General features: G+C 34.7%; 2 protein-coding genes, 1 long non-coding RNA gene and 1 pseudogene across 4 annotated transcripts; all 4 read right to left on the minus strand.

Moving 5' to 3' along the window:
* Window positions 1-1847: 1847 nt before the first annotated feature.
* LOC146949076 (1-aminocyclopropane-1-carboxylate oxidase homolog 1-like) lies at window positions 1848-4528 on the minus strand. Its single transcript, XM_085745183.1, has 3 exons — window positions 3878-4528; window positions 2995-3316; window positions 1848-2233 (listed from the first exon to the last, which is right to left on the minus strand). The coding sequence occupies exons 1-3, from the start codon at window positions 4417-4419 to the stop codon at window positions 1982-1984; spliced, it is 1116 nt and encodes a 371-aa protein (XP_085601309.1). The 5' UTR covers window positions 4420-4528; the 3' UTR covers window positions 1848-1981.
* A 413-nt stretch (window positions 4529-4941) lies between these two features.
* Window positions 4942-15225, minus strand: LOC146949077 (uncharacterized). The gene is made up of 6 exons (XR_015027142.1): window positions 14550-15225; window positions 13993-14039; window positions 13659-13744; window positions 12490-12649; window positions 12088-12342; window positions 4942-5237 (listed from the first exon to the last, which is right to left on the minus strand). It is a non-coding gene; the product is annotated as an uncharacterized LOC146949077 (long non-coding RNA).
* Window positions 6835-11375, minus strand: LOC146949078 (uncharacterized). Its single transcript, XM_085745184.1, has 3 exons — window positions 8567-11375; window positions 8008-8489; window positions 6835-7875 (listed from the first exon to the last, which is right to left on the minus strand). The coding sequence occupies exons 1-3, from the start codon at window positions 10718-10720 to the stop codon at window positions 7134-7136; spliced, it is 3378 nt and encodes a 1125-aa protein (XP_085601310.1). The 5' UTR covers window positions 10721-11375; the 3' UTR covers window positions 6835-7133.
* A 2411-nt stretch (window positions 15226-17636) lies between the features above and the next one.
* Window positions 17637-21979, minus strand: LOC146949079 (1-aminocyclopropane-1-carboxylate oxidase homolog 1-like; annotated as a pseudogene). Its single transcript, XR_015027143.1, has 3 exons — window positions 21369-21979; window positions 18808-19129; window positions 17637-18054 (listed from the first exon to the last, which is right to left on the minus strand). The product of XR_015027143.1 is annotated as a 1-aminocyclopropane-1-carboxylate oxidase homolog 1-like (transcript).
* Window positions 21980-27070: the final 5091 nt, after the last annotated feature.

Genomic DNA, 27070 nt, shown 5'->3' on the forward strand with positions numbered 1-27070 from the left:
ATTAGAAACATAAACAACTTTCATGTTCGGATCAAATGTGTAGTAATCTTTCCTCACCATAACATCTTGTTGATGAAATCGACAAGTTCCTTTGATCATCTCATCCAAAACATGTGTTGAAATTCCTGAAGGGTAGCATCAGAAATTAAAAAAAACAATTCTTGGATCATTACGAATTTGACATGATCATTATGAAATTGTTACCTCTTGAAGCGTAGAAAAGGATTTCGATAACAACAAATCAACGTAAGGAGAACTAGGGTTTGAATTTCGGTTTTAGGGTTTCTCCAAAGTGTGTAACACTGACTTGCATAAGAGTTTTATTTATAGAAATACTTGTGTGCTCTGCAAGTCAAGTAATCATTAACAGGCTTCTGTAAGACCATTAGCCCATCAGCCTTCGCTAACTAATTAGCGTCATTTGCTAAATGCACCCCATGTTATAAGTCTTGCTTATATTTCTCCTTTTGAATGTTCTATTGTGTGTGACCTGTTAACAATAATATTAAATCTTATATTTAATAAACCGTAAGCGGTACTAGCAACACATCACTGTTACCCAAGTGATAAGAATGTCAAGTGATCAGACGAAACTTTTTCCATGATGATGTTCATGTGTAAAATTACTTCTTTGTCCATATATTAAATCTTATATTTAATAAACCGTAAACGGTACTAGCAACACATCACTGTTACCCAAGTGATAAGAATGTTGATCAGACGAAACTTTTTCCATGATGATGTTCGTGTGTAAAATTACTTCTTTGTCCATATACATATATTGAACACAAGTCATAGATTGCGTCACCCTTGTATAGCTCAATATTAACATTTCTTCAAAAAAAATTAATATTTCTTGATCCCGAAATATACTGAATAAAGAATAAGTCCAATATCTCATATTGACTTAATTCGACATGATCATGCAATTTTACATTCATATTTCATTAAGAGGCATAAAGTTATATCTCCTGTTATGAAGGAGGGACAAATCTCATCTAGAACACTCATGTCCCTCAACATGATCCGTCAAATGCCCATTAACCAACATTATAGTTATCCTGTTACAGACAACATTTGAATGACAATAAAACACTTAAGTCCAATTTTAGGGATCATAGTGGTTTCAGATCTAAGAGTGTACCATTATCATTATGAGAATATCTTATGACACTTTCATAAGATACTATGTAGTATTCCCACGATGGATCAATCCAGTACAAATATTACTCATAATATTAATACATATGTACAAACTTAATATCTCATATTCATGACCCATGAGATGTGGTCATCGGTCTACATACATAATAGTCTTTTATTATTATACCAATTTATATAAAGCTTGATTATGAATACTTTTAAGAATAGTGTTCTTTATGTTAATGTAATCTCATGATTAAGTCACACTTAATGTTTCATCACATGAATTGTCTATTTTAGTGACTTCATGAATCTTACAACAAGTATAATAAAGAATGTCTTATTTATTTAATAATAAAAGTTATGATACATACAATAAGTTTAACAATAACTATTGGTCTCGAGGGTTTACACCAACAATTCCATGATTTATTGAAGAAAAAACCTCTTCTCACATGGATTTTGAACTTTTCTCACAACTGTGTATCTCTCAAAACAGGATCATCATGGATTCCTGGTAAATCAATTATGTGTCAATTGGGATTCATCCATGATTTATATGCAAATCTTGGAAGATATTCCTGTCAAGTTTTTTATCTAGAAATGCATTGATAATTTAGACAGAAAATATTTGTAGCGAAGCATACATCTACCTTGTGTATCTTCACATGACAAAGATTCTAGATTCACCTAATATGATGATCTTTCAAAACCAAACCCAATGTACTTAGCAATATATTAGTTTTAACTCATAAGCATAGCACAAATTTCAAGTCCAAAATTATTATCACATTTATTTATCATGCTAAATAAACCAGCTCAATACACAGTATCCAACTCAAAGCTTGAAATGTTCTAGAGCTGAGATGCCATCAAGCCCTTTTGCATTGTAGTAGGCTACAAAATCTGCAAAAGTGGTTTCTCTGTATCTTGGAGGGTTGTCTTCTGATAACAATTCTTTTATAGGTCCATAGATTTTTTCTTGTGCTCTAGGACCTGCCCTGAAAAAAGGTGCAACAGATACTCTTGGACCAATAGTATTTGCTAGTACTCTGTGTTCAACACTCTTCAATCTGTCATTTGTTATAAGCTGCAGTTCAATAAAAATTATAAGTAGCTACATTCATGTAAGTTCATTTCATTTTCATATACAATAAGAATTTTATTGCGAAGTGCTAGATTCGCACATAGCTTTTCACCTTACAATCACAGGAATATGATACTCCACATCACAATTTGAAGATGCAAGAGGAATAAAAAGTATTCAGCATCAACATACCTTGGCACACAAGCCATTTCATTATAATTTCTAGAGCAGCAAATCTAATTCTAAAGAAAATTGATAAATAAAACACACTAAATAACATATACTCTTGATTATAGAGTTCGGCGAATTGTGCTTAGCTTACGACTTTGAAATCAGAATGGATGCTGCAGTTTATTTTATTATTCAGTTCATGGAGTTACATCATATAATATAATGTTTAAACACTACGGTCCCGAATATAAGGGGGGTACCCCCAACCCTCCTAGTCAAAACAGAATATATGATTAGGCCAAGCCAAGGGGCAGACACTTCTGCTCCACTCTGCTATGTCGCTGTGCTTACACCTAAACTTCTTACGATTGAGCTACTACCCACTTATCGGTACATATGAGTAATGCTCAAGAATTACCATTGCACATTCAATTAGTTAGTAGTACTGAAATAAACATCCACAATTAGTGGTAGGAAATTTTTTTAGTAAAACATTATGTCGTTGTTTGATCCACATCACAAACAGTAGTAGAAAAAAATATCAATTTTTGTTGCAGGAAATACACATAGCAAAATAGTTATAGAGGACTTGCCTGAAGAACATCACCAATATTAATAACAAGAGCCTCGGGTATTGGTGGTACATCAATCCACTTTTCCTTGTGAAGAACTTGAAGGCCACCAATATGGTCTTGAAGAAGCACTGTGAGGAAACTACTATCGGAATGTTTGGCGGTTCCCATCGTTAAATGTGGTTCAGGACAAGCAGGATAGTAATGGCAAAGTAACAAATTCCCCTCAGAACAATCCAAGTCTATTAAATGGTTTGGATGTAATCCAAGTGCTTCTGATAGTAATTCAAAGAGTACAATTCCAAGTTTCTTTACATACTCTCCATATTCCAGAAATATATCCCTACAAGAAGATTAAATCACCAAGCAATTAATTAAGCTCTCTATGGTAGAAATATTGATTGACTAATGAGTCAGTTTACAATATTCCTTCTATTAAAACAAAAACAGACACCCGACACAACATTAATACAGAAGCCGGACACAATAACTCTTTCTATTAGTACATACATAGACACTGGACACAACACAAACACTAGAAACAATACGAAAACAGACGCAATAATAATTTAAGAAAATTTAGGTTTTTGAAATAGGATAAACACTAACACATATTGGACACTAAATATGTGTCAGTGCTACATAGATTGAAATATAATTGTTCATGGTTTGGTGCGCCGGTTATGTATTTTTTAAATGATGGACAATACTAAACTGAGTTATTTTCAGCACGGTTCGTTTAGATCTTTTGTTTTTTTTATCACCCCTAGCAGCATACGCAATTTATAGCCTAATTTGCTAATCCTGAATTGTTAATTGATATTTTGAAAATTAATACACATATATACAAAATTGATATCAAAGTGGCCTAAAAATTTGTAGTATATCACAAACAAGAATTCACCTGCATACTAGTGGCAAATCTTCTGGTTTTGGAGCATTAGGAGCCATCATACATGCTAAAGTATCCCTCCAATTAAGTGCTGGTGAACTATACAAATCAAAATTACTATTATAAACCAATGGCCTTGTTTGATCTCTAGTATACATCTCTTTCTTCACTTCAGTATCTTGTTCATAGAATCTAATCACACCATCTTTCATATCCTCAAGAACATTCAAAGGAATGCCATGATTAACCACTTGAAAGAAACCCCATGTCTCAGATGCTTCCTTTATTTTGCTTATAACTTCTTGTCTTGTATTTGGATCTTTGCCAATATTTGCTAAGTCTATAACAGGAATAATGTGTTGTGTGTTGGTTGAATTTGTGGCATTTCCATATTTATCAGGTGGGTGATGAAATAAGGTTGGGATTTTGAGAATACCTTGATCAACAAGGCCCTTAACACCAGCTTTTGTTTCATCAAATGCTTTGAGTTCATGCAGCCTATCAGAGTTGAATTTGGACTTGTTTTCAATTTCATCTGTAGTAGCATACCCCATGTTAGTTTCTTTTTGCAGTGCCTTAATTAGAATGAAAATTCTTTGTTCAAGTGAAGTACTTTTAGGGATCACTTTGATATTAAGGGTATATTTGCAGTAATCAATTTCAATAACAATTTGTAGAAGTCAATTAAATAAACAACATTGAAAATAATCACTGAATAATATGGTTTTGGTGACTTAAATCACATGTATATACATGAAGACAGAAAAATGTTGCATGGTCTTGGTGGCAATTCTTCCTTATGGTGAAGTTTTTGTTAACGTGTTACCCATTTTCACCACTACTTGCCCCTTCAATAAAACATAGGGTGGGCCAGAACCAGCCGTCTAATATGACTATATTAGAAGGGGTTGGTTGATCACAAATATTTTTTATTTATTTTTTTAAAAAAACTAGACGTTTGACCCGTGCTATCGCACGGGTCTATTAAAAACGAATGTAGTTGAGATATAATATTGATATCAAATTCGCTTTAATATATCCTTCTTGTAAAATAAGAATGTAGTTGAGATATAATATTGAAATCCAGTAAAAAAAATCATTTAGCATTGAAATATTATACAAATAGTAAACCTCCATAAAAATTACAATAATAGAAGCTACCTCTTAATCAATCAATAAGCTAAAGAGTTGCTAGAAACACTGCAATTTCAAAAGCTACACATCTAGCATAAACCAATCAATATGAGAACTCAATTAAATAAAGGTCGAGAATTGGACTCAACTGACAAACACACATAAGCAAAAGTAATTGTGAACCCACTTCAATTTATTCCTCAAACAGAAGCTAGGAAATTAGAGTCTCTCCATACATCTGCAGACAAAAGAAGGGGAAAAAGAAAATGGGAGTTGTAAGGGAAAAAATGTGGAATTCGCAGATGAAAAAATGGTCACATATCAATGATTGTTAATATAACTATTAATGCTTCCAGCAACGAAAATGAATGAGCAAGTGAATAAAGAGATGATAGTCACTAATTCAAGTTGGAAATAACTCTTTTAATTTCAAGTTGTTTTTGTGCCTCATTTTATTAGGAAGAATGATATTTATATATAGTAGTAAAAAAAGGTTCTAAGTCACACTTCTACCTCTTTGTCAAGCCAATTCGATAATGCAAACATTTTATATAAGTGATGACAAAGCCATTACCTCTTTGTTAAAAGATATATGCTAAAATAGATTGTGTGCACTTTTCACAATTTTTTTAGGCTTAATTCAATAATTGGTCCCCTAACTTAATTGTTGTTTTCATTTTGGTCCCATAAGTTCTAAAATGAACGATTTGGTCCCTTTGCTTTTGCTCCGTCTGTCAATATGGTCCCATCCGTCAAATGCTACTCTTTCCCGTTAGTTTTGCACACGTGGACGATCCTATGTGGTTACAACGTGGCACATATATAAGGCTTTCATTCCATCTGAAAACCCAAAATTAGGGTTCTTCCTTCCCTCTTCATCTTCAATCACGCCTCTCTCTCTCTCTCTCTCTCTCTCTCTCTCTCTCTCTCTCTCTAAATCAATCTCTCTCTCTGAAAGGCAAATTCGAATTTGAATCAATCCTGTGGCCCTGTTGTGTCTGCTTTCTTCCTTCAATCCTTCAATTCTGAATCAAGTCAAATTTGAATTCAAACCCCAAAGTCGAAGCAGAAGCAATCCTGTTGCAATACATCTGGGTCGAAGCAGAATCTGAGGTATGTCAAATCATCTGGGTCAATCAGCCATGTCTGTAGGTTCGAATTTGAGAAAGAGAGCAATTACGGAATGCAGGTGTGGAGAAGAAACAGTTGTTAGAACTGTTACAGATACCTACAATCCAAATTGTGGAAAAAAGTTCTTGGGTTGCAGAAACTACAAAAATCAATTTGACAAGGGTTGTAGTTTCTTCAAGTTAGTTGATGAAGAGTTCTGTGATGAGAAGGATTTGAAGATTGCAAAGTTGGAGAAAAAGAATCAAAAATTGAAGAATCAATTGGGGAAGACCAGATCTTGGCTTAAGATGTCAATTATTTTAGGATTATTATGTTTTGGAGTTTGCCTAGTGTTAGGAACAATGCAATTATGCAAACCTAATGGAAACTTCAGTAATGTTTATTTGAAATAGGAAGATTGTTAGAAAGTTGTAATATGATGGTATGTACTATTGGTTGGTTGTGTAACATGAACAAGTTTGAAATGAATGAATTATGTTGATTTGCCTTTAAATTGTTGTTTTGAAATGTGTTTTGAATTGAAGTTGTTGCTTCAAATGTTCTGTAATTTGATATGAAATAATGAAAATGAAAGATGTTTTGGACTGTCAAAGAATACCAAATTATGCACTAATAATTCAGATGAAATTGGTAAGCCTTAGACATCAAATTGCAGGAACAGATGTAAATCAGTAGCAGGAACAGATGTAAATCAGATTGCAATATTTCATAAACCACTTTGTCATTACTAAACCATATCAGTGACATGAGTACATCAAAATATATGCACTTAGGCATCAAAATAAGCTACCATTACATCAAAATAAGCTACCATTACTAAGCTTAAACCATATCAGTCTTAAACCATATCAGTGACATGAGTACGTCAAAATATATGCACTTAGGCATCAAAATAAGCTACCATTACTAAGCTTAAACCATATCAGTGAGTACATCAAAATATATGCACTTAGGCATCAAAATAAGCTACCATTACTAAACTTAAGCATAACATAACAAGTAGCTATGGCTGGCTTGAAGTTGAACCCTTGCCTCTAGCAGTTCCCTTCTTCTTTTTTGGCTGCCCTGCCTGTGTTGCTGAAACATGTTGCTTGCCCTTCCTTCTCCTGATATTTGAAGATGGTACAGTTGCAGGTGCAGGTGCAGGTGCAGCTGCAGGTTGTGGAGGCTGCACTGATCTTCTTTGGCTTGAAGATGGTGCAGTGGCAGGTTGTGGAGGATGCACTGATCTTGTCTGGCTTGAAGATGGTGCAGTTGCAGGTGTTGGATTCTGCCCTGTTGTGCCTTCAGATGCTGGTGGAGGTGCTGGCAGCTTGCAGGTGGACTTGTTATGTCCACTCTGTTTACATCTACTGCACTTTATACCCCACTTAGCCCTCTTCATCTGATTAGCATCAAGCATTTCATTAGCATCCCTGGTTCTTTTCTTCTTTGGCCTGCCTGCTTGCCTTTTGATTGGTGGTGGCTGAAGATCAGCATATGGTGTTTTTTCCCATAAACACTGCCCATTAGCTGGATAGATCACACTGCTGTAGCATGCTGCATACCTTTCTTTCTTGAAACAGTCTGGAACAAAATCATTGATGTTAATGTCCTGGCTCTTCATGCAGGAAATGGCATGACAACATGGTAAACCTGTCAACAACCATTTCCTACAATCACATTCCCTCCTAAGTAGATTGACAGAGTACTTCTCAGTTAATGAAGCAATGCGTCTGACTTCATAATCATATTCACTTGAACGCCTAAACAATTTAACAAATTGACAAGCATAAACAGGGTACAAATTAGACAACAAGCAACAAGCAATTTCAGGGTACAAATTAATCATAATGGCAGAAAGATATAAATGACAGTAGCTATATGAGATCACATACCTAACCATCCAGTTATTGGTGTATGAAGATTCTCTTGCAATCCTTTTTTTGATGTTAGGCAAGACTTCATCCTCATATCTAGCAATTTTCTGCCTATTTGCTTCCCATCTCTCCATCAGGTACACTCTAATTTCTTCAAACATAGTGACCACTGGTTTTCCTCTAGCAATGATAATGGTGGAATTGAAGGCCTCTGACATGTTGTTCACCAGAGCATCACATAGTGGTCCACTTGTAAATCTTGACTTGCTCCAATGCCTAGCTGGAATTTTCTTCAGATACTCATATGCTCCTTCACTTATGGCTTTAATCTCATCCATAACATCATTAAATGCATTATCATATGTTGCCTTTGCTGCCTTCCACATTAGCTCTTTTAATTTCTTACCAGGATATTTCTTCCTGAAGTTGTTGTAAAGATGCCTCACACAAAATCTTTGATCCACTCCAGGAAGTAACTCATCCATAGCAGGCAGAAGACCCTACACAATATTAGGGATGGTTAAATTAATAAGACAATAAGGTTAAAACAGAAAATAAATAAATTAAAATTATTTACCTTTTGTTGGTCACTAATAAAAGTGTAAGTCAAGCACAATCCTGGTCCACCCAAGTCAGCAATGAGCTGCTCCAAAAACCATTTCCAAGATTCTTTTGTCTCCCCTTCAACCAATGCATAAGCTATTGGAAGCATTTGATCATTTGGGTCCCTTCCAATAGCAGACAGAAGTTGGCCACCATAGTACCCCTTTAAAAAACATCCATCTAGTCCTATTATTGGCCTACACTTGAAAAAACTTTCCTTGCAGGCTTTGAAACAAACATACATCCTTTGGAAATGGGGAGAGAAAACAGCATTAGGATTCTCAAGGTCTTCTTCACCTCCATGGTAAGGTTGAGTGGTAATAGAAACACTAGATTCTCTGTTAGACCTCAACAACTCATGTGCATAGTCATGAAGCCTAGTGTACTGCTCCCTGAAAGAACCATCCACCAGATCAAATGCTTTGCTTCTAGCTCTGTATGCCTTACTGAAGTTCACCCCAATACCCCATTTTTCATTAGCTCTATCCACAATTTTAGCCAACTTTAGATCTGGATTCTCCTTCACCCTATTATGTAGCTTGTTACCCAACCATTCTGAATTCATCAACCTTATTTTAAAATCCCTACTGCAGGTGTGCTTCCCCCCCTTTATCTTCCTCAATTGCCATGTTTCTTCATTTGGTATCTTTGCTAAATATAGCTCCCTTGCACAACCAGGTTTACATGTAACCCTCACTCTCCTTTTATCACTCTTCCTGAACTTCATGGCCCTACCAGAATGGACTGCATAAGTTCTCACAGCATCTTGAAACTGCTTCTTAGACACAAAATATGTCCCTGCCTTCCATTCATAGTCTCTCATGTTCTCAGGTTGCTTGAAGGTTGGAAACTTATGCTTCCTGCCTATATTTTCTTCCTCATCTTCAGTTTCAGCACCACTATCCAACTCATCACTATTGTACTCCTCATCATCACTTAAACCTCTATCCCTCACTATTGATTGACCAGGAACTGCCTCACCATTTTCATTTCTGCTAACTTGATGAGCTAAGACCTCATCCTCAAACACAGGCTCATTGCTTTTTTGTTTTTGTTTCTTTGGTCTTCCCCTTTTCTTCTTGGCCTTACTACCACTACATTCACCAACAGTTGCAGAGGATGGACCAGTTTCTCCCTCAGTTGATTCACAAACAGTAACAGTTGATGGACCTGCTAAAACCTCATCTTCTTTCTCACCTAAAACCCCACCTGCTTTATCTGCTTCCTCAACTTCTGCCTCACCAAAGTTATCTTCATCCCCAACCTCTTCCTCTGAGTCTCCAAAGGACAGTTGCAGAGCACTATCTTCCTTTTCCACACCTACCCAGAAACCCTCATCATCATAATCTTCTAAGTTAAGATCAAGCCCATCCCTCAACTCTTCATTTAGACCAGCTGCAGTTCCCTCCTCACCAATTTTCTCAACCACAGAAGGGCCATCAACACTTATGTCATTATTTAATCCCTCACCAAACTCAGTGGACCTATCCTTTTCTGTTTCATTCACACCAGTAGGACCCACATCAGTTATAATATTCCCCTCAGTTACTCCACCATGTGCCCCATTGTTGGCCCCACCATCCATATCACCTTCAATTACCACATTACCCTCATTCAACTCATTTTCATGCATATTATCAGCATTTCCCTCATTTCCCACCATGTCAACAGCATTTCCTTCATCCACAACATTTCCTTCGTTTTCTTCCACCACTACAGGGTACTCAATCATAAGAACACCCCCATTTTCCACATCATCTACAATTTCCTCCAAAACAACTCCAACATTGGTTACAGGAAAGTCATTGGCTTCATCTAAAGGGTTCAGGTTTCCAAAATTTCGTGGGTCTACAGAGTGTATAACATAAACATGAACCATCTTATTCATTTCTGCTATATGTTGCATCCTTCTACAACCTTGGTCATCCCTCAACCTAATCAAGTTTTCCTTTAGATAAGGGTCATAGTACCAAAGGCTCGAAATCATGGGTTCCCCTAGTGTCTTAATAGTTGCTAGCAAAGAAAAGTAACTCCAGTAATCTGGCTCAGCTTCTAACACAGTTTCTTTTCCAATATACTTCGTATGGTGAAATTGAACAAACACCCCCCCATGATGAACCACAAGCATAAACCTACCTTCTAACTGTTACAAAATCAAAACAAACAACTCAACCCAGGAACAACAACATTATAACGACTTGCAGTTCATTTAATTTCGAAACCCTAAAAGGATAATCAGTTGATTAAAAAATTATTATTTTTCGAAAACCCTAACCCTAAACCAGATCCCAAACCCAGAAACCAGCATGAAAAACCAGAAACCATAACCCTAAACCGGAAATATGAACAAACCCTAAACCCTAAAGCAAAACGAAACAGAATACATACCTGGACAATCGGATCCACAATATCGGGATCTTCTGCAGCCATTTTCGTCTTCAGCTATCGAAAACGAACTTCTTCTTCCTCTTTGATTCTTCAGCCAAGCGTTTCTTCTTCTTCTTCGCGCTCTCTCTCTCTAAAACTTTTCAACTTTCTAAAACCAGCATTCGTTTCTCTCTCTATGTCCAAAAACGCCTTATATATGTGCCACGTTGTACCCACATAGGATCGTCCACGTGTGCAAAACTAACGGGAAAGAGTAGCATTTGACGGATGGGACCATATTGACAGACGGAGCAAAAGCAAAGGGACCAAATCGTTCATTTTAGAACTTATGGGACCAAAATGAAAACAACAATTAAGTTAGGGGACCAATTATTGAATTAAGCCATTTTTTTATGAGAAAGTATTGTGTATGTCCAAAAGCAAGAGAAACCATAAAGTAATTGACAAATCAACTTAAAGCATAAAAAAAAATGAGCAAGAAACTACAGATTAGGATTTAAATAGATGATTTCATGCGTGGTTTCTGCATTTCAGGTGCTGTTAACAGAAACTACAGATTGTGGTTTTTGTATATCTTGAATACTTTAAATTAACTTCTACGCGTCTGTTTATATATATATATATATATATATATATATATATATATATATATATAGAGAGAGAGAGAGAGAGAGAGAGAGAGAGAGAGAGTTTCTTGACTGAATAGTTTAGGATATAAACATGGCACTCAACCTGTCCTTTTTTTAAACCTTTGATACGGGTGTGTGTAGTATAGGGACTACACCCTTCCTACTAAGCCTAAGAAGGTAATTTGCATTATTAAGGCTATATCTAGTTCCTTATAACATGACACTCACTGTTTGCTATCAAATGAAACAAAGCAACGATTATAATTCCAATCACATTTTCATAATATATGATATGTCAATGAAATTCAGCTGATTTTTTAAAATAAATAAAATCAAATTCCAGCAACTTTGAAAACTAATTGTCATTTTTAAATGCTAAACAATCAAATTCTCATGTTAATGATTTTTTCAAAAACTAAAAAGCCATATATAACCAAAAAAAGTTGATTCATACCATTTTGCCAAAGAGAAAACGTACCGGGTTGGAGTTGAGGTCAAGGACTGAAATAACATTAACAGATTTGGATGAAACTCCTTCACCCATAACAGATTTTTAGCATTTTGGGCCAAGATATTGACAGAACCGGTCTTCTCTCATACGCGCACGGCAGCGATCTTCTGATGCTAGTGGATTGAAGTGGAGGCGAAGAAGGTGGAAAGAATGGCAGGCCGGTTTAAAAATGTACTATCATCATATGACACAATTCCATGCCCTCGTCGATACTCTCTTTCACTGCAATCAAAAACACCATAACAAACAATCAAACTACGAAATCAAAATTGATATTCGATAAATTTCCAATGTCAAAGAATTCTAATAACAAACAATGGATCTGCAAAATAGAAAGAATGAAAAATTCTAATAAGGTGCAGCACTTACGTTGAGAGATGTAAAAACAACATCAATTGTTAGACAATTAGGGACCAAAATCCATGGTTGATGGGAGAGAGAAAGAGGTACAGCCATGGAGGCGATGGTGAGGTAAAGGAGGTCGCATGGGCAGCCATTTCGTCGTGACGCAATGAGACTATACATACGGCTTTGAATCGGGAAAAACGGCAGGACACAGTGGCAAAGTAACAGAAAAGACATTAGCAAAACATGAAGACACAAAACCGAAACACCAATCAATTTATAACTCTCTCACAGCCGACGCAAAACCAACACATAATAGACCAAAAACACTGCCTTGTTGTTCAAAACACCATCAGTTTGAAAAATATGACTACAACATCATCAGGCTTGAAAACATCATGTTTTCATTCTAATACAAAACATGATTGCAGCTGCATACTCAACATCTACTATTTTCTTTGAAGTAAGAATAGAGCCAACCTTGTTCGAAGTTTCCAACAGTTACAACACAAAGATGAGCACACAATATATTAAATGCAATGGTTTGGCTAACAGTTGCTCTAAATCAAGTCTAACACGTGCTTAATTGAGTATGCATAACCAAATATTAGTAATTAATCTTAAAAGTTAATAATATAATGATAGGGATAATGTTTTATCATTAAACAGAGAGGGAACTATCAAAACAAAGTGAATAGCTGCTAAATATAATACAACTTTTTTCGGACAAACTCGTGCACATTTGTATATCAGTCTTCGTTCAATTCAATTCTTCAAATGATCTTATTATATGTTATTCTTTCTAACTAAATATAACATAATTCGTGTTAAACAAAGTGTTGCGCTGCATATATATACTAAGGTTTTACATGATAAGATGAGGTTCTGAGTTTTCAAAAAAGAATTGCATTATACTGAGTTTGCAAAGTAACAGGCTACATGTAGACAAAGATTTTTAATTTGCGCCCTTCCAATCTCATATTAACAGTTCAGAGTAAGATTTTATAGAATAATGAATATGTGTCCCACAAATAGCATAACAAAGTTATAAGAAGGCAGCCATGAGTGCATAAACAGAAACAGATACAAAAAACAAATTATAAACATAGAGACTTACAGTGTGATATAAACATGTATGTTAGAAGGTTATTTCATAAAAAATAAAAAAACAGATGAAACATATAATAACCCACCCTGCAAATGTCATACTCCATGTGAAACATGTTAATCAAGTCCCTTCTAACCCTACGATCGATATCTGGACCAGCATTACCCTCAACTGTGATATAAGATAAGTAATGCACATATTAGATTGGTTATCAAAGGCTACCCTCAACTGTGATATAAGATAAGTAATGCACAAATTAGATTGGTTATCAAAAGCATTTCATCAAAATCAGAAACTTAAATTGGTCACAGTGAAGAGGAGATAGTTAAAAACCCCTAAATGTGCCAAAAAATTTGTATTAGGATTGCCCAATGATTTCAGTAAATACTTGGATAAATTATATTGTTTTGAATTCTTGCCTGTTACTTGAGATAAGTTTTTTCTCTCCATCTGTTTTCAAATAAATCTGCAGAGCAAAGAAAAAAGAAAGATAAGCATGTGATTTATACTTGAAGTAGGAGAAATATGCGAGGTGGATCGTTTAAAAGAGAGTAGGGTGTTGAACTTGGATAGATCATTAAGAAATTTATCAATCTTCGTATGCAGGACATGACTTGGGTTTACGACAAAAACAAATAATCAAATTTATAAAACCAACTTAATGAAATCTTACAAACAAAACCCATCATGAGCAATTTTTAGCTGATATATTAACACCTTATCTGACGTGTCCATAAGCTGTTTTTAGCTTATTTCATAAGCACATAATGAAATCTTTATCCAAACAGAATTAATAATAATCCAATGTATGTCTGCAACAACATAATTGTATTTGAACCAAATCAAAAGTTTGTCATCATTGAGGCATTTCATCAAACATCTTGCAAACAAAACCCCTCATGAGCATAACATACCAAGAACATATAATCAACTAAACAGGAATTAATAAGAGAATTGAGAGAGATGGTTGTGTTACCAATGGAGTGTTAAGCGGCGCAGATCACCTGAGATGAAGCATTTCTGAAATCCAGTCATGGTGGCGAAGGAACCATCGATTTCCCTCTTATATCAGATTCACGATCCTCAAATTGCCCTTGTTCTCTAGTCATGTATAACCTTCATCTTGTTTTTTCTTTTCTTCTCTCCCAAATCCGAGCCAGTCACGATGGATGAAAGGAAAGGCGACATTCGAAATGGTCGTTGCGGACAGTCTACGTTGGAGTGGTTCAGACGAGAGGGTTTTTTGGGAGGAAGAGATTTGGGAACTGAGTGGGAGTGAAAGTGAGACAGAGTTTAAGAGAAATGAAGAAGCATGAACATCAATGAATTGTTGACTAAGGGCGGTGGAGTATTGCAGACACCAAACGCCCTATAGTTTGCAAAATGTGTTCTCAGTCCTCTGCAACTCTGTGACCGACCAAATTTAGTTTTTTTGAAATGAAAACAGCTGCATGTTCCCTTTGACCAAATTTGTTGTATTGTACTCATTACACTGCACATGGATACATTGAGGGCTAAATTGTCATTCCCTCAGTTTCAAACCCTAGGGTTTTCCCTCCATGCCTAAAATCAGTACAAAATTGAAGAGGATGCCTAGGGTTTTGCTAGGGCTTTGGGGCAGAACTATTTTCCATTTAAATATTAAGGATATATGATATTCTTCCATTCAAATCAATAAAGTACATCAATAAAATACAGATCCAAAGTCGTTAAAAAAAAAAATGAATCTGCGAACAAACGCATAACATTCATTTAATAACATAAAACAGAATGCCTCCTAACATACTATATTCAAGCCACCGAAATACTCATGTTTTTGGATTTGCAATGTTGACGATGTAAAATCTGCACTTGATCAAATCTAATCTTTCAAGTTGAATTAAATAAACACCGCACTAAAACGGTAAATAAAAAAGACACCGCACAAAGACGGAAAGTCAAAATAGACAAAACCGTGCAAGAGAAAACTGAAAATATGTGAAAATCACTTATTTTGCTAAAAGAGAAAGAAAAACAATTCGGAGGGATGATATTGGATCAAAATTGACTATAAATCACCTCTCTTTAGTTGATGAAAACAAGGAAAGTTGTGACGATTAATGTTTGGGAAAGGGGAAAGGGGAGAGAGGGCTTGGTGTTCAAATAATTGAGAAAAATAGAGAGAAAAAAAGTTACAAATAATGTTTGTTTTTTAAATAATCAAATGAAATGAATTTTTATATGCGTATTTAAATGGTGTGACCGTCCTCGTGAGCTTAGCTGAGTTGATAGGTTAGTACCTTAACATGTTTAGTACCTTAATATGGGTGATCAAATTTTTGTGACCATGCAATACTTTCTCTGTTGGACCCTTCACATGTTTAGTACCTTAACATCTTTAGTACCTTAACATGTGTAGGGGCACACATTAGTGTTTTCAACAAAATTAATAAATCAATCAACTTTAAAATGAATGAATTTTCTTTTTGACAGCGTTAAAGTGAATGGATATTTTTAGAATTGATACTAGTTACAAACCCGTGCTTCGCACGGGTTGAATAACATATTTTGTAAAAAAATTGTTCTAAAGGAAAAATAATCAAATTAAGGGAGATAGTTGCATTTTTCTAAGAAATTGTTATTGATTATAAATGTGAGAATTAAGTAAACATATTACACAAACATTAGAAATGTGCACCTTTTTAAAATATTTATCAAAGCATCAAAAGAGCATATACTACAATCAACATTCGAGATAGTAGTCAGGTCTATCTATTTAGATACACCACTAATTATTTCAAATAGCTAAAATAGACCCGTATATATACATTAGCGACATTGAAGAGATCTAAAGACAATCAAATTTTATAGAGTAAAAAGTCAGTCACCCCTTAAAAAATAATTGCTACAAAGACTTCCTTCCTTTTGAATAGTATTTGAAGATACAGTACACAATTTTGTTTTATTCTGATCTTCAATTACAATACTTATTTTTTGAGGGACTTTTGACTACTGAGCAGTATTAAAACTTTAACTTGCATAATTGTGCACGATTATCAGGTATGGGATCTTGAACACACATATATAGTTGTGTTTGATCTCTTCCCCATCCATGTTAGTTGTGTAGTAATTTCAAAATCAGAAGAGTTGAAAAAGATTGTTGATCTAGGAGTATGGATTGTGGACGTAGTACTCCAACATTCTTTTGTTTCAAACATCATAAATTGAGTTGTTTCCTTCTTATTTTTATTAACTCATTTATGGATGTGTAAGAACTATAATTCAAACCTTCATTTTAGTTATAACTTAATGATATAGTGGTGTTCTTCATCTCAAAAAGACAATAATGTAGGAGTATGGACACTCACATTTTTAAAATTGTTCTTCCCTAAAACTCAATGCAATTTTTTTATGAAGTCTCAACTTAAAATACTTTTAGAAGGTATGCAAATGAGCAGAACAGCTGCATATGTTTATGGTATTCAACATTTTATAAGCAAAGTAAGAAGATTCAAAAGACAAGACACTTCTGTTAGTAGAAAATAGAAAAAGATGCATTCACATTGCAGGCAAGCAAAGTTATTCGCTGGTTAGGTTATGTAGGAGAGCCATCAAAAACAGCTTATACAGAAGAAGTGGCAATGCTCCTAATCTTACTTGAACGCCTAACCGAAGTAACTATCTCCTCTCCGCCGCGTCCCTGTAAAAACAATATGATGAAACACATTAGAAACAATTCAACATGTTAACAGTTAACAAAGATAAAATGATGATTCAATTAACAATCAACAATACCCACCTTTTGAATTTTCTCACACACTGTTAGGCTTCCATAGGATGGTGAACTCGAGGAGTAATAACTTCCCCACAAGTACCCCTATATCTGTTTGTTTTCTATATTTGGTCAAATCTATTTGGAATTCATCCATGACTGATATACAAATCTTGGAAGACATCCCTGACTAGTTTTTTTGTCTAGAAATGCACTGATAATTTAGACAGAAAAGATTTGTAGTAAAGCATACATCTATACCTTGTGTACCTTCACATGACAAAGATTCTAGTTTCACCTAACATGATGATGTTTCGAAACCAAACCCAATGTACTTAGCAATATATTAGTTTCAACACATAAGCATAGCACAAATTTCAAGTCCAAAATTATTATTCTCTCATAAAAAAAAAGTCCAAAATTATTATGACATTCATATATCATGTTAAATAAACCAGCTCAATACACAGTATCCAACTCAAAACTTGAAATGTTCAAGAGCTGAGATGCCATCAAGCCCTTTTGCATGGTAGTAGGCTACGAAATCTGCAAAAGTGGTTTCTCTGTATCTTGGAGGGTTGTCTTCTGATAACAATTCTTTTATAGGTCCATACAGCTTTTCTTGTGCTCTAGGACCTGCCCTGAAAAAAGATGCAACAGATACTTTTGGACCAATAGTATTTGCTAGTACTCTGTGTTCAACACTCTTGAATCTGTCATTTGTTATAAGCTGCAGTTAAATAAAAATTATAATTAGCTACATTCATGTAAGTTCATTTCACATACAATATGGAATTTTATTGTGACACTAAATTTGCACATGGCTTTTTACCTTACAATCACAGGATTGAAAATATTATAGCAAATAAGGTGTTGTTTAGGTATTGTTCAATAATATGAATAAAAATTATTCAACACCAACATACCTTGGAACACAAGTCATTTCATTATAATTGTTAGAGCACCAAATCCAATTCTAAAGAAAATTGATAAATAAAACACACACAATAACAAACTATTGATTATAAAGTTTCGGCCAATTGTTATGACTTTGAAATCACAATGGCTACTGTAGTTTATTTTATTATTGAGTTCATGGAGGTACAGTGTATAATATAATGTTGAAGTACTACGGTCCCGAATATTAGGGGGTGTACCTCCACCAACCAGCAAAAACTCAACAAGCAATTAGGCCGAGTCAAGGGGCTGGCACTTCCACCCCTATCTGCTATGTCGTTGTGTTCACAGCTCCACTTGCTACGCTTGAGCCACTACCCACTTAACAGTAAATAGAGTAATACTCATGAATAACCATTGTACATTGTATTGGTTAGTAGGAATGAAATAAACATCCACAGTTACTGTGGTAGAATTTAGTAAAACACTATGTTGTTGTTTGATCCACATCACAAACAATAGTAGAAAAAAAAATCGACTGTTGTTGCAGGAAATACACATAGCAAAATAGTAATAGAGAACTTGCCTGCCGAGCATCACCAATATTAACAACAAGAGCCTCGCGTACCGGTGGTACATCGATCCACTTTTCCTTGTGAAGAACTTGAAGGCCACCAATATGGTCTTGAAGAAGCACTGTGAGGAAACTATTATCGGAATGTTTGGTTGTTCCCATCGTTAAATGTGGTTCAGGACAAGCAGGATAGTAATGGCAAAGTAACAAATTCGCCTCAGAACAATCCAAGTCTTTTAAATGGTTTGGATGTAATCCAAGTGCTTCTGATAGTAATTCAAAGAGTACAATTCCAAGTTTCATTACTTGTTCTCCATATTCCAGAAGTATATCCCTACAAGAAGATTAAATCACCAAGCAATTAATTAAGCTCTCTATGGTAGAAATATCATGTTAAGCTTAACCTCCCAGTCCTAGCCTTTTATAATTTGCTAAGCATCTTTGATTGATAATTGTTGATGTTCATTAGTGGAGAGTTTGGAGGCCTAAGTAGCATTCACTCATAATAGAAGTATTGATTGATTAATGAGTCAGTTTCCACTTTCTTAGGAGTCAGTTATAATACGGAGGTGACGTGTAAGGTGGGAAATGGTATGTCGATGACTTTTTGGAAAGATAAGTGGGTGACGCCAAATCCTCATTGTAAGGCGTTTCCACGTCTATTTGTTTTATCTAATCAATCTTTGTGAGGCGTTCCGTGTTTATTTGTTTTATCTAATTAAAAGGAGGTTAAGGTGGGGGAGGTTGAGAGAATTTAGGGAGTTGGTTGTTGGTTTGGCGTAGATCTCTCTTTGTTTGGGAAACGGGGCTTTTGAATAATCTCTTGAGGGTGCTGGAGGGGTTTAGTGGGACGGATGAGGGAGATTCTTGGATGTGGGGGCCGGAAGGAAATGGTGGTTTTTCGGTAAAATCATATTATAGGCTATTGGAGAAACTGTTTAGGTACCTTTGGAAGAGTTCGGCTTCATCTAAGGTGGTTTCCTTCTCGTGGCTGCTGTTGTTGGACTGTATTCCAACCCGTGTTAATCTCATCTTCAGACGAGTGTTGAATGTGGATGCAGCGGTGAATTTTGTTTTTTGCGATGGATTGGAAGAGACATCAACTCACCTTTTTAATTTGCACTGCGATTTTATTTCAAAGGTGTGGTTGAAGGTGTTGAATTGGCTTCAAATCATGATGGTAACCCCTCCAAATCTGTTAGTGCACTTTTTATGTTGGTCAAATGGGGTCAGGCCTAGAAAGGTTAGGAGGGGCTTTCGGTTAATCTGGCACGCCGCCATTTGGATCATTTGGATGGAGAGGAATGATTGTATTTTCAATAATTCTATCAAGGAGGTTGATGACTTGTTGGAGAAGATAAAAGTCCTATCGTGGCATTGGAGTCTTAGTAGGTTGAAAATTGCCTCGTGTTTGTACTACGAATGGTGTTGGAATACGAGGGATTGTATGTTGAGGTAGCCGTGGGAGGGTTCTGTTGTTCTGGGTGCTGCTGGTGCGTGTTTGGGTAGTGTTGCTGTGGTATAACCTCTGCTGTTTTTTCTGTTTTTTGTGGTCTGTATTTAGCTGTCTGTTACTGTGTTTTGGGGTTTTAGGGTGTGCAGTTCCAGCTGTGTTGTGTGGCACAGGAACCACACCTTTTTTAGTGCTGCTTGCCTTTTGGTGGCTGTTGTAGCATGTTTCCGTAGTGGCTCATCTTGTGCAGCTACAGTTCTGTTTCTATTAATATTTAGCTGTTAAAAAAAATTACAATACTCTTTCTATTACCATACAATATTAATCAAACACCGGACTCAACACTAAGAAGTCATCGGACACAATAATTACTTCTGTTAACACATGCATAGACACTAGACACAACACGAACACTAGAAACAATACTGGCACATAGACTTTAATAATTTAGGAATATGTAGGTGGTTGAAATAGGATTGTTGTAAAACACAGACACATATTGGACCCAAATACGCATTTAATTCTATGTGCCGGTGCTATGTAGATGAATATAGGATTGTTCATGGTTTGGTTAAGGAAGCTTTTTTTTTTTTACCAAACTAGTATAAAGTTGGTGCACCAGTTCTGTGTTTTCGAATTGAAGAGTAACTAACTTAAACAGAAAACTGAATTGTACCTTTCCAAACCTAATTGTGCCAAATCACTATTATTAACTGTAATTAGGATTGTTTAAAAAACAAAAAACAGAACACAATACTATGACTTCTTAAAAAGTTAAAATAAATCCCAAAAACACAGGCTAACCGTTACACGGTATCAAATTGCAATGAAAAGAACAAATTGTAACGGACAGTTCACGAACTAAACTGACTTAGTCTCAGTCTCTGATACTTAGTCTCAGTCTCTGATACCATCTTAAGTTTTGTAGTTAGACCTAACTTAACCCCACAAAACCGGCTTGTGAGGTAAATACTGCCTCCACTTATGAACACTCCTATTCTCTATATTTCCAATTGCTAATTGTTATTTTGATAATTGATACAAATATATACAATATCGATATCAATCGATATCAAAGTGGCCTAAAATTTAAAGCAGTATATGACAAAAAAGAACTCACCTGCACACTACTGGCAAATCTTCAGGTTTTGGAGCATTAGGAGCCATCCTACATGCTAAAGTATCCCTCCAATTAAGTGCTGGTGAACTATACAAATCAAAATTACTATTATAAACCAATGGCCTTGTTCGATCTCTAGTATACATCTCTTTCTTCACTTCAGTATCTTGTTCATAGAATCTAATCACACCATCTTTCATATCCTCAAGAACATTCAAAGGAATGCCATGATTAACCACTTGAAAGAAACCTCATGTCTCAGATGCTTCCTTTATTTTGCTTACAAGCTCTTGCCTTGTATTTGGATCATTACCAATATTTGATAAGTCTATAACAGGAATAATGTGTTGTGTGTTGGTTGAATTTGTGGCCTTCCCATATTTATCAGGTGGGTGATGAAATAAGGTTGGGATTTTGAGAATACCTTGATCAACAAGGCCTTTAACACCAGCTTTTGTTTCATCAAATGCTTTGAGCTCTTGAAGCCTATCAGACTTGTTTTCAGTTTCATCTATAGTAGCATACCCCATGTTAGTTTCTTTTTGCAGTGCCTTAATTAGAATGAAAGTTCTTTGTTCAAGTGAAGTACTTTTAGGGATCACTTTGATATTAAGGGTATATTTGCAGTAATCAATTTCAATAACATTTGTAAAAGTCAATTTAATGAACAACTTTCAAAATAATCACTGAAAATTGTCACATAATTAGCCAATTATATCTAGGCATGGCAATAAAACCCATACCCGTGGTTACCCGCCCGAGCCAAACCCAATTTGACGGGTTTTCCTCGTTTTGACTAGGTTTGGGTTTTCCTCGATTTCAAAACACGGGTATGGGACGGGTAACGGGTATATAGGTACCCACCCCGAACCCATACCCAAACCCGTCCCAAATGCAAAAAATTACATTATGTTGATATGCCATGTTATTTTGTTTGATAATTGTCATGTTGTAAAAACTACCATTGATATTTAAAGGAGCAACAAAATCAATCGATCTAACGAATGTTAAAGTGAGCATATTGTTGGATAATGCATTACAACATTTCTCTAGGGGTTGCAAAAAAACTTCTATTTTTTATTAAAAAAAATTATTCAATCCGAAGACAGGAATGGGGCGGGGTTACCCGAACCCATCGGGGACGGGGATGAGGTTCAATTTCTCATCTCCGTTGGATATCAGTATGGTAACGGGTAATTATATGCGAATCGGGTATGGGGACGGGAATGTAAAACCCGTCCCACCCCGCCCCATTGTCATGCCTAATTATATCCACATAATATGGTCTTGGTGATTTTTTTTTTTTTGAGAGAATGGTCTTGGTGACTTAAAAGTCAAATCACATGTATGCACATGAAGACAAAAAATCGTTGCATGGTCTTGGTGGCAATTCATCCTTATCGTGAAGTTTTTGTTAACGTGTTACTCATTTTTGCCACTACTTGCCCCATCAATAAAATATAGGGTGGGCCAGAACCAGCGTCTAGTATGACTATATTAGAAGGGGTTGGTTGATCACAAATATTTATATTTTTTTTTTACAAAAATAAACGATATTCATTCATTTAAATCAATAAAGTAAATCGATACAATACAAATTCAAAGTCGATAAAAACATGATGCCTACTAATATGACTATATGCAAGCTACCAAAATACTCATGTTTCTGGATCTGCAACGTTGACGAGGCAAAATCTATACCTGATCAAATTTAATCTTTCAATCTGAATCAAATAAACACTGCACTAAGACGGAAAATGAAAAACACACCGCACAAAGACGGAAAATAAAAATAGACAAAGTCGTGCAAGAGAAAACTGAAAATATGTGAAAATCACTTATTTTGCTAAAAGTGAAAGAAAAACAATGTAGAGGGGTGATTTGGGTCAAAATTGACCATAAATCACCCTTCTTTGGTAGATGAAGAAGAATAAAAGATGTGACGGCTAGGGTTTAGGAAAAGGGAAAGGAGAGACAGGGCTTGGTGTTTAGATAATTGAGAAAAATAGAAAAAAGAAAATATATAAATAATGTTTGCTTTTTAAATAATTAAATGAAATGAATTTTTATGTGTGTTTAAATGGTGTGACCGTCCTCATGAGCTTAGTTCAGTTGGTAGGGACGATGCATAATATATGCAAGGTTCATGGTTCAAACCCCGACCACCACAAAAAAAAATGGTGTGACCAATATTTTGTGACCATGCAATACTTTCTCTTTTGGACACTTCTCCTAATAGATTTGAAGAAAGGTGAAATGAGAGACCACTATTTTCATTGGGTTTGTGAGTTTGTGTTTGCTCTAATTATCTACCCTCCATTTATCGTCAATTTGCAAAATAGATATACACAACCGATAGATTACTGAGATTCATTTTAATAAATGGATCTCAGTGAAATGAGAAACCACTATTTACACTGGGCTTGTGAGTTTGTGTTTGCTCTAATTATCTACCCTCTATTTACCGTCAATTTGGAAAAAAGATAAACACAACCTGATAGATTACTGAGATTCATTTTAATAAATGGATCTCATTTACGAATCAGACTAATTTTCTACTTATGTATATTTCTTTCGTAAATAGACATCGAATAGAAGATGATAAATAGACCAAATCTCCGGTCATATTTGTATTCGTTTGATTTCACACAGTTGGACCAAGCCTTCATTGGTCACATGTAATGAGGACAAAACTCTAATTGTGAGATTTAATGAGTACAATACATTAATTTTTAGTATTAATGAGTTCAATACTCTAATTGTGAGTATTAATTAATGAGTACATTACATGAGTACAATTCTCTAATTTTCTATTTTTGATTTCTTATCTTGAATTGTCACGTGTATAATGCAGACACATTGAGTCTAGTATTAATGAGTATTACAATACTCTAATTGTGAGTCCAAACATGACCGGTTTATTAAATTTGTGGTATTACTTTTTTGAGCGGTGCTAGGGGCAGGCGCTTTAGCACTCGCTCACACACACTCGAGCAAATATAGGGCCACGTGGTCACCCTTTTCTTGGTTACTGGTTGTTTTCTATTAAGGCTTTTTACTTTTTTTTTAATTACTTAAAAGGATAATCACATAAAGTAAATTACACACTGAACTGAAGAAGCTTCTGCAACATTACCAGTTACCACCATGTTCACATTATCTTCACCCAAAAATATTCTAATTGACGATACCATATACATTTACAGGTATATGTGATTGTGCCCAGATTCGAAATCACCATTTACATGTTCGATTAATTGCGTTGAGTGAGAAAGAAAGAAAACAATTTTCATGAATCACTACTCAGATGAAGAAAAAGTTGATGGAGGAGATTGAAGTGGTGTTTGTTGGATAAAAGTTTGACCTTTGGCGCTTGAGTTTCATGTTGATTGAGTTCTGGAGATTGAAGTTATGCTGGTTATTTTTAATGGATACTTTTCCAGGTTGATGGTGGACTGGTGTTTACAAAAGAGAAAGAATTGGACAAGAAAGGTGGAGAAGTGGTTGACGTTTTGTTGTAAACGAGGAACTTTAGATGGATGAAAAAAAAAGTTTAAAAAAATACAACCCAGAGAACCTATAAACCGGTCATTGCTTTTAATAGAAACAATGCCCAATCAGGAAGCGTGTGTTTAGCCGCGGTTGTTAGAGCAACTATGCGTAGCATTCCTCTATTTTTTTTATTGAAAATTTTGACTTTTTGTAAAATTTGGTCTTGAAAATCAGTTTTAAATGAGAAGTAACTCCCTCAAAAAAAATGAGAAGTAACTGAATTTTAAACCGATAAAAGACCAATTTTTAAATCAAACTATATCCATTTAAAATCCCATTTTGTGAAAACAGTGTGATATATATATATATATATATATATATATATATATATATATATATATATATATATATATATATATATATATATATATATATAACTAGTTGCATAACCGGTTTATAATAAAATATAGTCATGATTATGATTTATGAATCTAAATACACCCTCCGGTCACTAATATAAGCAAAAGTTAACATTTTAGATTCATTCATTAAATGACGTATGTGGTCTATAATAAAGATTATATAAATCATTAATTGAATGAATGCAAAATGTAAATTTTTGTTTATAGATATAGTATGGTCGGTCAAAATATTGGACAATGCACACCCCTAGTTGCAGGATCCACCTCATTTCATGTCCCTTTTCGTTCTACTATTGGTTTTCACCACTAATTTGCTATCTCGATCCCCATTTCCTATCCTAACTTGTTTCTTAAAATAATATTAAAATCAGGGTCACGCTAACATGTGTTCTAAAGGTACATGATTAGTTTTTCATAAATAAATAGTAATTATTTACTGAAAAAAAAGTACTTATTAAAAGTTTGAAAAAGTAAAAAGACACAATTTCAATATATAATTTTCATCTTAGTACCTTAACATGTGTAACGGCACATGTTAGTGTTTTCCACAAAATTAATAAACCAATCAACTTTAAAATTAACTGGAACTTTTACCCGTGCTACCGCCCGGATCATAAAAAATGGAGAAGCTAATATATTGTGATATGATCCATTACATAGATAATAAAAGAATTAAGAACATACAATGGTTGTTCACACATTTTGGAAAATCTCCTTATACACTACATTTGAAGTGGTGTTAATACAGTCCTCATTGTCATCTGTTAATAATATTTTTAGGACATTATAAATGTAGTAGACAAAATCAAAATTTTATAGTACAATCCCAACTTATAATTTTAATGTCATAATTTTAAATAGAACTATAAAAGTAGATTGTGCAATTGATTCAAAATATTTTTAGCGACATTAAGCAGTAATCCATAATTTTTTAACGAAAGAGATTTTGGCAAAAACACCACACAAATTATAAATTACTGAAACAAAGCAAATATATTTTGATTCCTATCAGTTCTGTATGTAAGTTTAAAATATCTGTCATGATTCTATATTTATGTCATTTATATTGTGCACTTAGTTTTAATGATAATTTTTCCTTGTAAATTATCATACGTCAACTATCTTACTGTAAATCATCCTACCACTGCATGTTATAGTAATATGTTTAACTCCCAAAACAACTAACATAATTATGGCTGAATAAATTAGATTGATGGTAAGTTGAATAACTTATACATAAACTATATAAGAATAGAAGAACGAAAAAATCCAAAACAATTAGATATGACAGAAACAAATGTGCATAAATTGTAAATCCCTTCCTAGTAGTAAAAATTTGTTGCTTGTTAAAATATTTGAGGGATGTAACAAAACGTAAAAATAACAAAACCTAAAAAAATTAGGGTTAATATTAGGAGAGAAAATATTAGGTTTAGTTGTTGCAGACTTAACAAAATTAACTAGACTTTTGACCCGTGCGTCGCACGGGTTTTCTCGACTATAATAGAGACCAATAAATAATCTTTAACCCGTAAGATCATTGATATGGTAGAAAATATTTTCTTCAAAAAAAAAAGGCAAGCGGATAGGAATGAAATTGGTGTGCAATACATTTTTTTAGATGGAATTTGTTAGGTTAAATAATTGCAAACCTAATAAAACAAATGAGCGGGAAAAAATTAGGTTAAGTTGCTGCAGACGTAACAAAATTAATAAATAAGGATAAATAATGATGAATTTTCTTTTTGACAGCATTAAAGTGAATGAATATTTTTAGAACTGACATTA

The sequence above is a fragment of the Medicago sativa genome, chromosome 2 (assembly GCF_051527215.1).
Source record: "Medicago sativa cultivar Bolivia chromosome 2, Bolivia_mono, whole genome shotgun sequence".
NCBI lineage: Eukaryota > Viridiplantae > Streptophyta > Magnoliopsida > Fabales > Fabaceae > Medicago > Medicago sativa.